The sequence below is a fragment of the Hesperophylax consimilis genome, chromosome 17 (genome assembly GCF_061612785.1).
Source record: "Hesperophylax consimilis isolate HC1 chromosome 17, BYU_Hcon_1.0, whole genome shotgun sequence".
Classification (NCBI taxonomy): domain Eukaryota; kingdom Metazoa; phylum Arthropoda; class Insecta; order Trichoptera; family Limnephilidae; genus Hesperophylax; species Hesperophylax consimilis.
Genome location: NC_142852.1, coordinates 1,283,765 through 1,301,674, shown reverse-complemented (window position 1 = coordinate 1,301,674; position 17,910 = coordinate 1,283,765). Strand labels below are relative to the sequence as shown.

At 34.1% G+C, this 17,910-nt stretch overlaps 1 protein-coding gene across 1 annotated transcript in view; it reads left to right on the top strand.

Annotated features, from left to right (window-relative positions):
- The window catches only part of LOC149415735 (uncharacterized), a 76,093-nt gene that overhangs the window by 44,967 nt on the left and 13,216 nt on the right, over positions 1-17,910 (top strand). The window contains exon 2 of the mRNA XM_089641784.1: positions 1,395-1,574. Coding sequence (XP_089497910.1) covers positions 1,403-1,574 — 172 coding nt within the window. The 5' untranslated portion in view covers positions 1,395-1,402. The remainder of the gene's footprint in view (positions 1-1,394; positions 1,575-17,910) is intronic.

Below are 17,910 nucleotides of genomic sequence, written 5' to 3'. Positions count from 1 at the left end.
AACCTAACCTAACGTAACTTAACCTAACCTAACTTAACCTAACGTAAACTAACGTAACCTAACCTAACGTAACTTAACCTAACGTATCCTAATCTAATGTAACCTAACCTAACATAACGTAACCTACCCTAACGTAACTTAACCTAACGTATCCTAATCTAATGTAACCTAACCTAACGTAAACTAACCTAACGTAACCTAACATAACTTAACCTAACGTAAACTAACCTAACGTAACCTAACCTAACGTAAACTAACCTAACGTAACCTAACCTAACGTAAACTAACCCAACGTAACCTAACCTAACGTAAACTAACCTAACGTAACCTAACCTAACTTAACCTAACGTAACCTAACGTAACGTAACCGAACCTAACGTAAACTAACCCAACGTAAACTAACCTAACTTAACCTAACGTAAACTAACCTAACGTAACCTAACCTAACGTAACCTAATCTACCGTAACCTAAACTAACGTAACATAATTAACCTCGTTTTAAATACATCTGTATGAATTTCTGTTTTCGGAAATTGAATTTGTAAAAATCTTGGAAGTGGAAAATAACCCGCCTTCCGATCCAGCTGAAACTCGACACATAGACTCGCTGTCGATGACAATGCATTCCATCAACTTTTGGTGGTGATCACGTACGCACGCGCAAAAATTTACGCATTTCTCTTAAATTGGATGACATTTCAGCAGTTGGGTAATAAACGAAATAAATGTCGATCCTATCCGATCGGAGTTTGGCTAGGTTGTTAGCGCGGTTGACTCTAGTCCCTGGGAAGGAAGTTACAGTCCTCAGTCGAACTAAATTATTATGTTTTTTAAACATTTGAAATTAGATGTATTATAATAAAATAAAAATTTTACGGGTATCTTTTAGTTTTTTTTAAATAAATTAATTAATGGTTTTATTGAATTTACATGGATAAAAAAAACTTTAAATAGAAATTAAATTTGATGAAATGAAATTTCGTGTTATTATTTAACTACTGTGGGAAATTTTGTGTTATTATTTAACTACTGTGGTAAATTTCGTGTTACTATTTAACTACTGTGGTAAATTTCGGATTATTATTTAACTACTGTTTAAAATTTAGTGTTATTATTTAACTACTGTGGTAAATTTCGTGTTATCATTTAACTACTGTGGTAAATTTTGTGTTAGTATTTTACTACTGCCTTGAGGTGTTTTTGCACAAAAACGGCGCTATAAAAGTCATCCAGGTATTATTATTACTGCGGTAAATTTCGTGTTATTATTTAACTATTGTGGTAAATTTCGTGTTATTATTTAACTACTGTGATAAATTTCGTGTTCTTGTTTGTATTATTTATTAACCAAAAATACATAGTGATATAAAATTCATAGTCGTTTGTTTTTGCAGTAGCCGGCATGGAGACACCGGGAGTGACCGGAGAGACCAGACTGGAGCCCCGGGGGCCGGCCGGGGAGGAGCGGGGGGACACGGGGGACCACCCGATGGAGAGAGAAGGGCTAGGGGAAGGTGTGGACGAAGCCGTGGAGCTGCCACTTCTGCCGCCCATCGGCGAGGGGCTCAAGAGAGGTCAGTCAAACTAAATAAATACCCCTCAAGAAAAGTCAGACTATCTAAGTAAATACATCACTAGATAGGTCAGTCCATCTAACTAGATGCTTCACGAGGGAGGTTAGTCTATCTAAGGAATACCTCACAGGATAGGTCAGTCTATCTAAGGAATACCTCACAGGATAGGTCAGTCTATCTAAGGAATACCTCACAGGATAGGTCAGTCTATCTAAGGAATACCTCACAGGATAGGTCAGTCTATCTAATTAAATACCTCACAAGATAGTCCGATCTATCTAAGTAAATATCTCACAAGAGAGGCTGGTCTATCTAAGGAATACTTTACAGGATAGGTCAATCTATCTAAGTAAATAACTTACAAGATAGTCCAATCTATCTAAGTAAATATCTCACAAGAGAGGTCAGTCTATCTAAGGAATATCTCACACGATAGGTCAGTCTATTTAAGTGAATACCTTACAAGAGAGGTCAATCCATCTAAGTAAATACCTTACAAAAGAGGTCAATCCATCTAATTAGATACCTTTTTAAAAAATATATGTGACACATCCCAAGAGCTCCCCTGTCTGTACAGTGTAAAGACAGGGGAGCTATGTCGCCACCCGGTGGGGCAGCGTTGTGAGGCAGGTTTAGGTAGTCTATCTAACTATCTCCATTACTATAATGGTGAGAAATATCAACTAAACGGTGTTTGCAAGAGAAAACACCACGCTTTATATCCAAATCCAGAAAGTTATTTTATTTCAACTTTTTAATTAATCTTTTTTATGGTTCAAAACTTTAGTATTACAAAAATTTATGTTTATTTCTAATAGCGTTTTTTATCAGCTTTCAAACACAGTTTTTAGTTTTCGGATGCGTTCAGAAATATTCCATTTATTTGGATTTTATTGCCAAACGAAAATACACACAAATTCTCCAACTTTCTGACAGAGTCTTTAAGAAATACAACGGTAAATATGCCAGAGGCCTGAGGGGATAAGTTAGACCGTGCTAGACCCCCTGATCCTAAATCGACTTGCATACTCCAGTCAGAGTAGAAGGCCTTGGCTCTGTTGCTAGAAGTACTTCTATGTTATTATTATTCTCAGAAGGTTTGAATGATACTAGTATGGTTAAATTGCTGTAAACACCGCCACGATTGATACGAGAAACTATTGAGTATTTGTAGGCGTACAGGGTAACTGGTATTTGGTACCTACGCCAATTAATTAATCAATAAAAAGTTTCAATGTAATATATCTGTTAAATATTGTAAGTTACCCCTTCAGTCAAAAACGCATTATATATTCGGAACAAAGGTTAACTTTTATTGAACTAACGAATCACTTATTATAAATATTTTTTCCCGGCCCGACCACTTTGCAGACTCATGTAAAAAGTCCTCCTTTACTGTTACTAGTTTTGAAGAAAGACGAGAAAGAATTCAAATTGAATGAAATTTTTATAGAATAACTAAACGAAATGTCAAACATAATAATATTTACATAATGAACATGGAATCTGTTTTATCGGCCAGTAGCGTTTATCACTTTACCGACAAGTGCGAAAAATAGGACCTGTTTTACCTACTCCTTGAACCTTGAAGGTTTGACGCTAGATGGCAGCGAGCATCGCTTTTTTAACAATATCATTGAAGATAATACTAATCGAAACATGAAACAGAACAAGATGATAACAATCACAGCTAGGAATGGAACCCAGAATCTCTTGTCCTCCCGGGATAGGCGTCTTAACCAACTTGATCATTATGGGAACAATTAGTTGCAAGATGATATTGTTTATTTATTTTTCGCGAATTTTAATAATTTGAAAGTATGTTGCCTGTTGTATGCTGATGATGCGGTGCTGATTGCTAACAGTATGGAAGATCTACAGTCTCTCGTGTCTAGGATGAACCAAGTATGTATGAAGAATGAGTTAATGATGAATGTAAGTAAGTCTAAAGTCATGGTGTTTGAAAGAGAGAGTACGAAAACAGTGTGCAATATAGTTGTTGCTGAGGAATACTTGGAGCAGGTGGATGAGTTTGTGTATTTAGGAAGTATGTTCTAGAGAGATGGGAAGGCTGACAGAGATATTGAAACAAGGGGAAATGCAGGGAACTCCATTCATGGAGGACTGAACGCAGTTGGCGCTAACTAAACATTGTCCAAAGAAGCGAAGCTAGCAGTCCACAATGGAGTGCTGGCACCTACCCTGATGTATGGAATTGGCAGAGAAAGGATGAAAGTAGATTGAATGATGTTGAAATGAAATCCCTGAGACGTATGTGTGGTAAAACCATGTATGATCGTGGGAGAAATGTGGAGACCCGCAAAGAGTGCAAGGATGATGTAAGTGTAATGAGTAAGATTAATAAAGGGACGCTTAGATGGTTTGGGCATGTAGAGCGAATGGTAGCTGAAGTCGGGGACGCCCGAGGAAGACATGGCACGATCAAGTGAATCAGATACTCGAATTGGGCCATGTCAAGAGTTAGAATAATATAAGAGTATGTATGACACGATGTATGAATGTGAATGAGGCAAGAAGTGTGTGCCAAGACCGAGTTGTTTGGCGGTCTGTCCTCTCTGCCTACCCCTGCGGAGAAACGGCGTGATGGTTAGTTAGTTTTTTTAATTTTTATATTGTTAAAGTTTTTTAAATACGAGATGGACAAATATAAAAATGCGCTACTCAATTTTAAAGAAAAATATGAGTACCTTGCTGAAAAACACACCTAAACTACAAGATCGAAATCCTCAAATCTACTAAACATTCAAAAATTAAATACATCTTTCAACCAGAAAAACCACTATTTCCATGCTATAAAATTATATAATGCCCTTCCTATTGAAATTATAAACACCATGGATATAGAAAAGTTTCAAAGAGACATCAAATTATGGCTAACTAAAAATGAAGATGAGGAAATCATTAAATATATGAAGTAACCCCAACGTAACCTACAGACAACAAACATAAATACCTTTTGCCTAATTTATTTTATATTTTGTGGGAACCATCAAATTAGAAGATGAGGAAATCATGATGAACACAAATACAACAACCTACAATCCGCCTCGGAACAGGAATACCTAGTGAGGAGGACTGAGGAAAAACTACATCAATTTATATCTGGTGATAATCTGGCTTGTAAATAGCACAGACCATCAGGGAATATTTTAATTCCCTATGAAAAAAAATGGATTGATCATTGAATTCACTCTGCAGGAGAAGCAACACTTATAAACCAGCCACCAAAATACATATAAACAGAAAGACTCACCAGAGAATACTCCTTGATCCTCAATCAGCACAATAATATATTTGAATTCGCACTATGAGATTATAATATATCAACCAGCTCTCAAGAGAGTAGAATAATTAATAATGATGAATCAGCACATTGTAATAATACGCACTGCCACATTATTGTGACGAAAAAATATTTTAATCATTTTTGTCTTAAATAGACCTCTTTTGACAAATGATACAATCTGGATGAATCCAACTGATCAATGCAAAGGTGACTAGAATTCGTCATCACTCACCTGCAGAGCAAAATCTATCCAAAACTGACCAGAGATGTCTCTTTCGTCCATTATTTTTAATTTATATTTTCAAAATTAATTCACACTAATTTTAAATCGACTGCTTCTCCAATATCTTTATTTTATTTAATATTGTATCTTTTTTACTTTACTTTGTATTGCCGTTAAATAAATAAATAGGTCTTGATGGTCAATTTGGTTCCTGTTCCTGTAAAGACCTGGGTTCGATTCCTAGTTGTGACTGTTATCTTTTCTTTTTTCTGTGTCTTGTTCTGTTTCATGTTTAGTTTTATCAGTATTATCTGCTTTTTCAATAATTAATTCGTGATTAATTGGATTGGCCTGATGGAAGTCTGAAAATTGTTAAATAATGTTAACATATTGAACAGATATACTAATTTGTGTTTATTTCCTCGTCTCAATAAAAACCTAATAAAATATGATATTTCTGAACGCATCTGAAAATTAAAAACTGAAAATAATGAAATATGCAATCAAATTTTTTTATTACAAATAAACACAAGATAAGTATGGTACTGTATATTATCTGCCTGAACAAAATATAAATAAATAATAATAATAACATATGTACATTTGTAGACATGTATTATATATTTTTACAGCGCCCTTGAGGCGATTTGTCAGAAAAACGGCGCTATACAAATCATCCAAATATTATAATTTTGAAAACAGCTATAAAAATGGCTGAAATAAAATAACTGTATAATAAACAAAAATGTCACCTCAATTTTTTATCGTTTGATATAAAAATTAATAAATTTCATAGATTTATAATTTTTTCTCAAATTGTTTGTGGAAGTTTTTAAATATTCTGTGGTTAACTTCAAAATTTGAATATAAAGCTTGGTGTTTTCTCTTTCTAACACTGTTTAGATAATATTTCTAACCATAGCAGTAAGGGAGATACAACGATCTCTATGATACGATATTAGCTGTTCCGAAAAGCGAACAAATTGAAAACTGAACAAATGAGCGAATTGGTGGGTTCGGTACATGATTTTCCGTACGCCCTGTACTCTCAATGTTATTTTGATCGGTCCAATCAGTATAATTGAAACGCAACAGGCATTAATGTAGCTACACGTGTACAGCCATCAGCATTCTTTGCCAAACATGGACACAGTCTTACTTAACGCCATAGGCGCAATATCTAACGAAAATAAACTTGGTCATTGCATTGATCACACGTACCTCATAGGACATGTGGCGATATCTCATAGGTCATGTGGCAATACCTCTGAGGACATGTGGGAATACCTCATAGGACATGTGGAAATACCTCATTGGAAATGTAGCAATTCCTCATTGGACATGTGGAAATACCTCATAGGACATGTGGCAAACCTCATAGGACATGTGGCAATATCTCATTAAATATGTGGCAATACCTCTTAGGACATGTGGCAATACCTCATTGGACATGTGGCAATACCTCATAGGACATGTGGCAATACCTCATAGGACATGTGGCAATACCTCATAGGACATGTGGCAATACCTCATTGGACATGTGGCAATACCTCTTAGGACCTGTGGCAATACCTCATAGGACATGTGGCAATACCTCATAGGACATGTGGAAATACCTCATAGGACATGTGGCAATACCTCAGAGGATATATTGCAATACCTCACAGGACATGTGGAAATACCTCAGAGGATATATTGCAATACCTCACAGGACATGTGGCAATACCTCATAGGACATGTGGCAAACCTCATAGGACATGTGGAAATACCTCAGAGGATATATTGCAATACCTCACAGGACATGTGGCAATACCTCATAGGACATGTGGCAATACCTCATAGGACATGTGGAAATACCTCATTGGACATGTGGCAAACCTCATAGGACATGTGGAAATACCTCATTGGACATGTGGCAATACCTCATAGGACATGTGGAAATACCTCATTGGACATGTGGCAAACCTCATAGGACATGTGGCAATACCTCATTGGATATATTGCAATACCTCACAGGACATGTGGCAATACCTCATAGGACATGTGGAAATACCTCATAGGACATGTGGCAATACCTCAGAGGATATATTGCAATACCTCACAGGACATGTGGCAATACCTCAGAGGATATATTGCAGTACCTCACAGGACATGTGGCAATACCTCATAGGACATGTGGCAAACCTCATAGGACATGTGGAAATACCTCAGAGGATATATTGCAATACCTCACAGGACATGTGGCAATACCTCATAGGACATGTGGCAATACCTCATAGGATATGTGGCAATACCTCATAGGACATGTGGCAATACCTACCTCATAGGACATATTGCAATATCTCATAGGACATGTGGCAATACCTCATAGGATATGTGGCAATACCTCATAGGACATGTGGCAAACCTCATAGGACATGTGGAAATACCTCAGAGGATATATTGCAATACCTCACAGGACATGTGGCAATACCTCATAGGACATGTGGCAATACCTCATAGGATATGTGGCAATACCTCATAGGACATGTGGCAATACCTACCTCATAGGACATATTGCAATATCTCATAGGACATGTGGCAATACCTCATAGGATATGTGGCAATACCTCATAGGACATGTGGCAATACCTACCTCATAGGACATATTGCAATATCTCATAGGACATGTGGCAATACCTCATAGGACATGTGGCAATACCTACCTCATAGGACATATTGCAATATCTCATAGGACATGTGGCAATACCTCATAGGACATGTGGCAATACCTCATAGGACATGTGGCAATACCTCATAGGACATGTGGCAATACCTCATAGGACATGTGGCAATACCTCATGGGACATGTGGCAATACCTCATCCTCTTCAGCCGGACTCTCGATCCATGTCACTCCCAGACACACTGACCCTCAGATTCCTACCCACCCCTCATCCATTCTCACACAGCATCCCCAAAGATGAAATGATGATTCACCAGTTTCGCGCTTGTACCGCTAGTTTCCGGACAACATACTGATATCGGTCATGGGTCTGTCTGTGAGTGATTGCAACTCTGGTTCAATGAACTCGGACTTGTTTTGAATTTAAGTTAAATTTTCCAAATTGGAACTGATTGTGTCAACAATTCAGGCAAGTTAAGGCAATAATTTTAATTCTGTATTTCTTTAGATTAAATATCATAGGGCTAATTTTTACACGTAATGTCAAATATATATATATTCCAGGCATCTTCAAGACCCGCATTAATAAATTCCTTCCTACAGCCCCTACCTTAATCCGCCTCACAACACTGCCCAAATGGGTGGCGATATAGTTTCCTTTCTTTACACTGTACAGACAAACAACAGCGTTCTTGTGAGGTGTCAAATAAATTAAAAAATATATAAATATTACTGACATTTCGTTCAGCTTCAATGAAGCTGACTGTACGTCATGTTATGTTGTAAACTGGACCAGCTGTGACGTCACCCAAATTACAGTCACGTGATGGACATGCCTCCGATCCGACAGCCAATCAAAATCACGCCTCAATTATCTATTTCACAGAGAACTAGCACTTTGGAATATTGCTGTAAAAAGTCAATTGCATTTTTTTTAGCTTAGCTATCTCGCTAACGTCTGGATGGGAACCTGATGCTTTCGCCACTAACCAGCAAAGAATTAACGCATCGTCTGCATAGTCTAAACTAAAAAATAACCTTTTTAGTCTGTCATACCCTTCACTATTCACTTGAGACTTCTGACGCATTGAACGTTATATTATTATAGGCCCCGTAGTAAGCGTACAAATATGGTTTGAAAGGGAGATTTGTGAATAAGAATGTTAGACGGACGCGCTAATTTAAAAAAAAAACGATAGTAATTAATCGAAAAAAGTGAAAATATTTAATAAAACACGACTCGTTTGAAATAGAGCAAAAAAATCTCGACAAATGCTTTAGTTGCATTTAAAGATACACTGTGAATTTTTTCATGCCTATAACATATTAAATAACATAACAAAACGTGTTTTTAATAATTTTCGGAGCTTACTTTGCGAGTTTTTCTATGGAGGGAATTTCATATAAATAACGTTTCGACATAACAAATTTATAGATATCAGAAATTTACAGAAAATCGAACCATACTTAAATATATATTTGCATGCCCTAAACTACACACTTCTTTTGCCCAGCACCATTATACCCACTAAGGAAAACATTTCTTTAATAAATTACCAGAAGAAATAAGAAGCATTAATGATAAAAAACAAATATTGAACTATATAAAAAAAATATTTTAAGGAAATCGTTAACAAAAAAACTGATTCCCCTAGTTTGACTTGAAAATCTAACAAATTATCCTACTATACTCTATTTATCTTCCATAATATATATATATACATCATATAATTTGCATACATCTAAATAAAGATTCAAAAACAAACAAACAAAAAAAAAAACAAATATATAGTTTTTCCTTCCAAATACAATAATTTGTATGGATTTTAATTTTGTTAATTTTTTTTACTTTGTAACCTAGTTATAATATTTTTTCGAAAATGTACACTCCCCTTCCATCCACAAGCAAATGCTTTTAATGGAAGTGTAGTAAAAATTAAAACAGTATGACTTGTAAACATTGTATATTTATTGTAAAAAACACAAATAATAACGAGAAACTTTTTATAAATCTGTAGAAATTGGGAATGTGTTTTTTCGAAAAAATATAAAATAAAGTTGCAATCGTTTGTGCGCTTAGTTCTTCTAAACTACGCAACGGATTTTGATAGGGTATTCACCACCATTTAGAGAATTTCTTCCGTAAGGTTTATGTATATAATACATAGACATATGAATATTAGTAGACCTGCCCTAAGTGATTAAAAGCGTATTATTCCCCACTCCCCATACCGGTTCCATTGGAGCCGGCTGGGCTCGCGTATGGCCTCAAGTGAAATTTGAAAACGTGACGTCATCATTCTTGTGCGAACTATGGTCGAGGCATCATCGGTTCATTTTACGAAATAACACGGCAAAATGTTGACTTGTACTATGAAAACTTGTAAAAATAGATGTGAAAAAGAGAATAAACCCAATTGTCGTATTACATTCCATATATAAGCATTATTTTACTTTATTTTAAGCATATTCACATCGTATAATATGGATCAGTTGTAGAAACATAATATACTATCACATCGAGAAACGTCTGGACGCGAAACACAAAGATGGTTGGTTGCTGGGAAGTAAATTATGAACATTTATAAAAGTGTCTTAACTAAATACTTAAACGAAATATTCGACTCTGAAAATAGAACCGAATTTTTGGGCCGAATTTGGACTTCGCAAATTTGTTCATAACGTGGCGAGTAATTTGCGCTCCCATGTAAAAATGTCTATTCATTCAAAAGCAGATTTTACTTTTAAGAATTAAATGGTGATATTATAATGCGAGATGCCTATTTACTGTCAGATTGATTTATTGACGAATCACAGTCAGCCTTACTCCCTTCGTTCTTCAACAGTTGATTTTACCCCTCGCCATTATCTTCTCGTCTATTAATTCCTATGTATGTGATGTAATACATGTATATTATATTTATAGGAAGTTGAGAAAAGTCAATGTTTTGTAATCAAATCGTAAAAAAATATTTTCTGACACTTACATTGCTAACGCTGGCTAAACCTTATGAGATACATCAAAATAATGTACTACAGAATTGTATATATTAAAAAGGCCTACAGAAAAGTCCTTAATGGTATATGTCTATCTCCTAAGGAAAACCCCTAGCAACGCCAGGTACACCATCAGCTAGGTTTTTTATAATTATCTCACAAAAAATGTAAAATGTTCTATATTGCTTGCAGTACTGGCCATTGACAATTACATTCAGGTCAGAATCATCCGCTTACCGTGCTCGCAAATATCGCCAACTGACCAATCAATTCAATATCTTTTGATTAAAAAAATAATTTTTCAGTTTTGTTGGGTATTTTGGTCTAAAATCCAAATTTAAGTTTTGTACGAAAAATGCCCTTATGATTTCGACTTCATTATTTTAGGGTATTGTCCCGTATTCTTGAGTCACTGTAGGCAGATCGTTTGAATCATAAATTCACTGGTACATCTGTTGGCAATGCTCTCGCGTTTATTTATAACTCAGAGAAAAGGGCTATTCTACCAAAAAACAAAAATTAAATTCATTTGACAATTTGCGTTTTAAAATCTTTTCACATATTTAATTTATTTAATGCATAAATAGCTGCAAATAGAGTAGCTGCAAATAGCTGCAAAGACAATTTTACGCCAAAACTGCTCTCCTACACTTCATCCGTAATAATCTTCATATTACAAATCAACCAAAAGCAATAATAAAAACCAGGTCTTCAACAAATAAAACACTGAACATTCCGATAACACACACCACACACGGACAAAGACACTTTCAATATTACGCAACCAAACTTTTTAACAGTATGCCCATTACTTTGAAACAATTATTGTCTAAAAACACATCTACAAACTTTCTCAAAAAACATATCGTAGCCTGGATAAAAAATCAAGATATTCACTTTATTCAAAAGATTATAATTCCAAACCAAACATAACCAAAATATAATAAGTAAAATTAAATATTATACACGTTCTTCAAGAATTATCCAAAAATACATACACTCACATATAAAAGTATGTTTTCATGTTTCAATATATGTCTTTGAAAAAAAAAAAAAAACTTTCTACCACAACACATAAATACCTGTCGAATTAATCACAAACACGTTAACACCTCAGCACAGGTTCTCCTAGTGAGGTGCTCACGTTACATATAATATCACCCACACACAGTTTTACCTATGTTCTTTATTTTTTATACCTTTTTTCTGTACTTTTTTCTCTATACTACAATATAAACCACTGTAATAATTTGTAAAACGTGTATTCAAGAATAGACATAAATAAATAAAAAAATAAAAGAGTTGAATAAATAATAACAAAAATCAACTCGTATAAAACAAACTTTATTTTTTACTGAAACACTCCCATAATCCGACAACGAGTCTATCTGAAGAGATTCAGCGCGATCGGAAGTCGAGAAGAGGGTTAATTTCCATGTTTAAAATTTGCATTTTTTCATTTCCATTTTTTTTCATTTCCAATCCACTTTCACACATCCGATCGAGCTGAGACTCGGCAAATGGAATCATTGTCGATGACAATGCATTCTATCAGCTTTTGTTGGCAATCAATAATTGAAATGACGCCGCTAAATCGGGGCTTATAATCACATGGACCTAACTACACAAACTGGTGTTAGCTAGGATACAGTTAGGCATATACAGGGTTTTCCAATAAGAGGTGTTATTTTAAATAGCCCGCTATTTCGGTAGATGTTACTTTTGAAGCTGTAATTTTTTGACATTTGACAAGTAGAACCTACGCCATTAATGAAAATGGAACGAAACACGCTTCAACAACGCATTGAAATTATTAAAATTCACTTGAATGAATCAATCAGCAAATCATCTTGAGTGATGAGGCCCATTTCCACCTCGGTGGCTTCGTCAACAAGCAAAATTGTCGCATCTAGGGCTCGGAAAACGCAAGAGTTATTGTTGTAAAGCCTCTCTATCCTCAACGTGTGACTGTTTGGTGCGGTTTATGGTCCGGCGGAGTCATTGGACCTTACTTTTTCGAAAATGAGGCTGGAGCAACAGTTACGGTAAACGGATTGCGCTATCGAGAGATGATTAATGATTTTTTATGGATGGTATTGATCTGGACAACGTTTACTGCCAACAAAACGGCGCTACGTGCCACACAAGCAACGAAACCATTGATCTTTTACGATTGAATATCAAAATAACACCTCTTATTGGAAAACTCTGTAGTAGGGCGTATGCGTATTCCATTCTTTAATTGCGTTTATCTCATAAATATATCTTTGTAGATATGCCCCTATGATCCTAAACCCCCGAAATGATTTTGAAATTATTGAAAAAAATACAAAATATATATATTTGTATTATGGTACGCCATATATCACGATATCTCTCGGTATAATGATAATCGAATTACAAGCGTACAGTGGTAAACAGGATAATTACTAGCAATAAATTAAAGAACAATTAATGCATACACAAAAACACAATTGCAAGTGATGCAGTTATTAATATAAGTGATGTAAGACAATGCATAGTTCAAAAGAAATATATACCAGTGTAACAATAGTAGAACTACTTTATATGTACTAGGCTTGTATAAGACCAAAGTATGAGGTGTCTATGATAATAGTCAGTAGTGAGTTTATTGTTACCCACAAAATTAATTGTACTTGTAATAGCTGAGCTTGATATCCAACTTGGCATTAACAATGCTATATACATGCCGCCTTACTTATAAAGTTCCACAATACGTCGTTGTAGCATTGGTGTAGCTACACGTTGAAGACGGTCGTATACTGCTCAGATTAAAATCTTTACTCATAATAATATTCATGCAAGATTTTCTTAAACCAGCAACACTTTGTTCCAAACCAAAAAAACACGGTCATCTTCGCATTTCGCGTGCAACTTCACGTTTATTCAGATGAAATTTGTAATGTTTTGAATTGCTTCGATCCATCCAATTCGATTATGCGTCCCCTCTTTGCTTTGGTAAATTGATATTTCTGAATAGTGCTGCAAATGAGTATTACTGCTTTTTTTACATTTTCTTTTGCGCTACAGATCGATATTAATTTGTCAAATCAAACAGATTGTTAACAGTAGTGATCGACAGGTAAGGCTATCGACTAGCAAACCGGAGGTCGCGGGTTCAATTTAATTTTATTTGATTAATTTGTGTTGTTCCACAATTTTTTCATTTTAAATAATAGTATTATTTTTAAATGATAAACTAACGTTTATAAGACAAGGTTTTCTATGCATCTATCACAGCACAAAGGATGACAAATTATTATAAGCAATAATAATATCATAAGCAGTAATTGTTGATTGAAGTACTAGTATATTTTGAATTATTTGGCGTGTTGGGAATAAGCCGACTTAGCTCAGTGGTCCAGAGCACCTGACCGGACATCAGAAGGTGCGGGTTCAATTCCCGTCGGCGGCTTTTATTTTTACTCGGGAGTATATTTTCAATTTGTATTGATAATAATTTGTTAAAATAATAGTATAATTGCGGCACGTTTCAGAGTTTAAGATACTGATGTAAGACCATCATTCTAAATGGAAACATTGCTTGAAATGGCTTTAGCCGTGTTTCTTGACTATATCTGAATATCCAGATACCTCCCCACATTTCTCTTTGCCATCTCCTTCAACCTCACAAGATACATAAATAAATTGGTGATGCCGTATTTTTACTGGCTTTCAGACCATTGGGATTAGTTGGGACTCTTGTGTGGTTTCATTAAAAAATTACCGTTCTGTTATTTAGGTAAAAATAAATAAATTTTAACATATTTTGAAAACGTTATCATAGCAGAATACCCCCTTTTGTTCCAAGATCTCTCATTGATTAATTCAGAGAAGTCTAAAGTTATTTCTGTCATCGCTACATCAGGCGAGCGTCATTATAATCATCACAGACATCGTCTTCATAATGACGCGACGCGGGAATGACCAGTGTGGGAATGCAGAGAACTCTTTGCTCTACAAATACCTAATACATACCTACATACTAAGTTAATTGATTGATTGTTTTTTTCTTGATTTTTTTTGACCAGATAAGTATATTTTATTTAGTTATAAAATTTAAAAAAATTATATCTAGTGTACATCTATTATAAAATAATAGTATAAAAAAATTCCATTACCTACGTACTAATATTTGGACTTCACAACATTGAGACATAACACACGAAAAGCTGCAAGATTTTTGACTTAATATTTAAAAGGAATTCATTGAATATTTTGAAACCTTTATAAAATATATTGTTTTTTCCATGATAACTTCTCAAAATGACAATTCAACACACCTTAAAAGAGTGATGTAAAGTCATTAAAAGTGATGAAACAAAAACTATGTTAAATAGTTACATATGAAACTTATTTAACTTAGTTTTCGTTTCATCACTTTTCATAACTTTATAACACTTTTAATAGGTTTCCACGATAACTTCTCAAAATGACAATTCAAAACACCTTTATAAAGTGATAAAAAGTCATTAAAAGTGATGAAACAAAAACTAGGTTAAAGAAATAGTTACATATGTAACCTAGTTTTTGTTTTATGACTTTTCATAACTTTATAACACTTTTTAAAGGGTTTCATAATAACTCCTCTAAATGACAATTCAACACACCTTTAAAAGGTGATGTAGTCATTAAAAGTGATGAAACAAAAACTATGTTAAATAGTTACATATTATGTAACCTTAACTTTATAACACTTTTTGAAGGGCTCCATAATATCTCCTCTAAATGACAATTCAATACACCTTTAAAAGATGATATAAAGTCATTAAAAGTGATGAAAACAAAACTATGTTAGATAGTTACATATGTAACCTTAACTTTATAACACTTTTTAAAGGGTTCCATAATAACTCCTCTAAATGATAATTCAACACACCTTTCAAAGGTGATATAAAGTCATTGAAACTGATGAAACGAAAACAATGTTAAATAGTTACTTATGTAACCTTCACTTTATAACCCCTTTTGAAGGGTTCCATAATAACTTCTCTAAATGACAATTCAACACACCTTTAAAAGTCATTAAAAGTGATGAAACAAAAAGTATGTTAAATAGTTACATATGTAACCTTAACTTTATAACACTTTTTAAAGGGTTCCATAATAACTCCTCTAAATGATAATTCAACACACCTTTCAAAGGTGATATAAAGTCATTGAAACTGATGAAACGAAAACAATGTTAAATAGTTACTTATGTAACCTTCACTTTATAACCCCTTTTGAAGGGTTCCATAATAACTTCTCTAAATGACAATTCAACACACCTTTAAAAGTCATTAAAAGTGATGAAACAAAAAGTATGTTAAATAGTTACATATGTAACCTTAACTTTATAACACTTTTTAAAGGGTTCCATAATAACTCCTCTAAATGATAATTCAACACACCTTTCAAAGGTGATATAAAGTCATTGAAACTGATGAAACGAAAACAATGTTAAATAGTTACTTATGTAACCTTCACTTTATAACCCCTTTTGAAGGGTTCCATAATAACTTCTCTAAATGACAATTCAACACACCTTTAAAAGTCATTAAAAGTGATGAAACAAAAAGTATGTTAAATAGTTACATATGTAACCTTAACTTTATAACACTCTTTAAAGGGTTCCATAATAACTCCTCTAAATGATAATTCAACACACCTTTAAAAGGTGATAAAAAGTCATTAAAAGTTATGAAACGAAAACTATGTTAAATGGTTACATATGTAACCTTAACTTTATAACACTTTTTAAAGGGTTCCATAATAACTCCTCTAAATGACAATTCAACACACCTTTAAAATATGATATAATTCATTAAAAGTGATGAAACAAAAACTATGTTAAATAGTTACATATGTAACCTTAACTTTACAACACTTTTTAAAGGGGTCCATAATAACATTAATAACTCATCTAAATCACAATTCAACACACCTTTAAAAGGTGATATAATTCATTAAAAGTGATGAAACAAAAACTATGTTAAATAGTTACATATGTAACCTTAACTTTACAACACTTTTTAAAGGGTTCCATAATAACTCATCTAAATGACAATTCAACACACCTTTAAAAAATGATAAAAAGTTATGAAACAAAAAATAGGTTAAATTGTTACACATGTAACCTATTCAACCTAGGGTTTTTTCATCACTTTTCATAACTTTATAACACTTTGTATAGGGTTGAATAATAACTCCTCAAAATTACAATTCAACACACCTTTAAAAGGTGATGTAAAGTCATTAAAAGTGATGAAACAAAAACTAGGTTAAATAGTTACACATATTGACGGCCGGCATAGTCCAGTGGTAACGCATTGGACTACCATTCCGAAGGTCGCGGGTTCGAACCCGGCGTGCGCAAATAAATTTTATTAATTTGTGTTATTTCACAATTAATTAATTAAAATAATATATAGTATATTTGCGGCACGTTCCAGAGTGGAAGATACTACCAGTATCGCCCTGGTGTAAGACCACCATTCAGAATTGAAACGTTGCTCCAAATGGCTTTAGCCGTGTTTAGTGACTAGATCTGAATAGCCAGGTACTTCCCCATCTTCCTCTTTCCCTTCCCCACTTACCTTCAGCCTCACAACATCCCCCAATTGGGGATGCCATAGTCTCACTGGCTCCAGACGGGAGCAGTTGGGACTCTTGTGAGGTATTCACTATAAAAAAAAAAAAATTTAACCTAGTTTTTATTTCATCACTTTTCATAACTTTATACTTTTACATTTTTATAGGTGTGTTGAATTGTCATTTTGATGAGTTATCCCGTCACACAGTAGACTGTACTATTAATACTAACACTTTTTAAGATGTAATCTTGTAACATTTTATTTTTAACTTGTATATAAATACATGCTAGGGTATTGTAGTCTAAACGTTGCCACACACTTACAATATAGAGTTGGCGTTGCGTTGTTTTTATCCTAGTATATCTGCTGCAGTACAATATACACCTCATACCTACGTCTGTTGAATTGTTTACATTCTTTCAACTTTATTTTTATTTCTTGCTAGAGCAATCCCGATGAGTTACAAAACTCATTGTAGGACGATAGGAACTTACAATACATTGATGGGAGTTAATATGTACAATTTTACATTGATATTTTGATATCAAA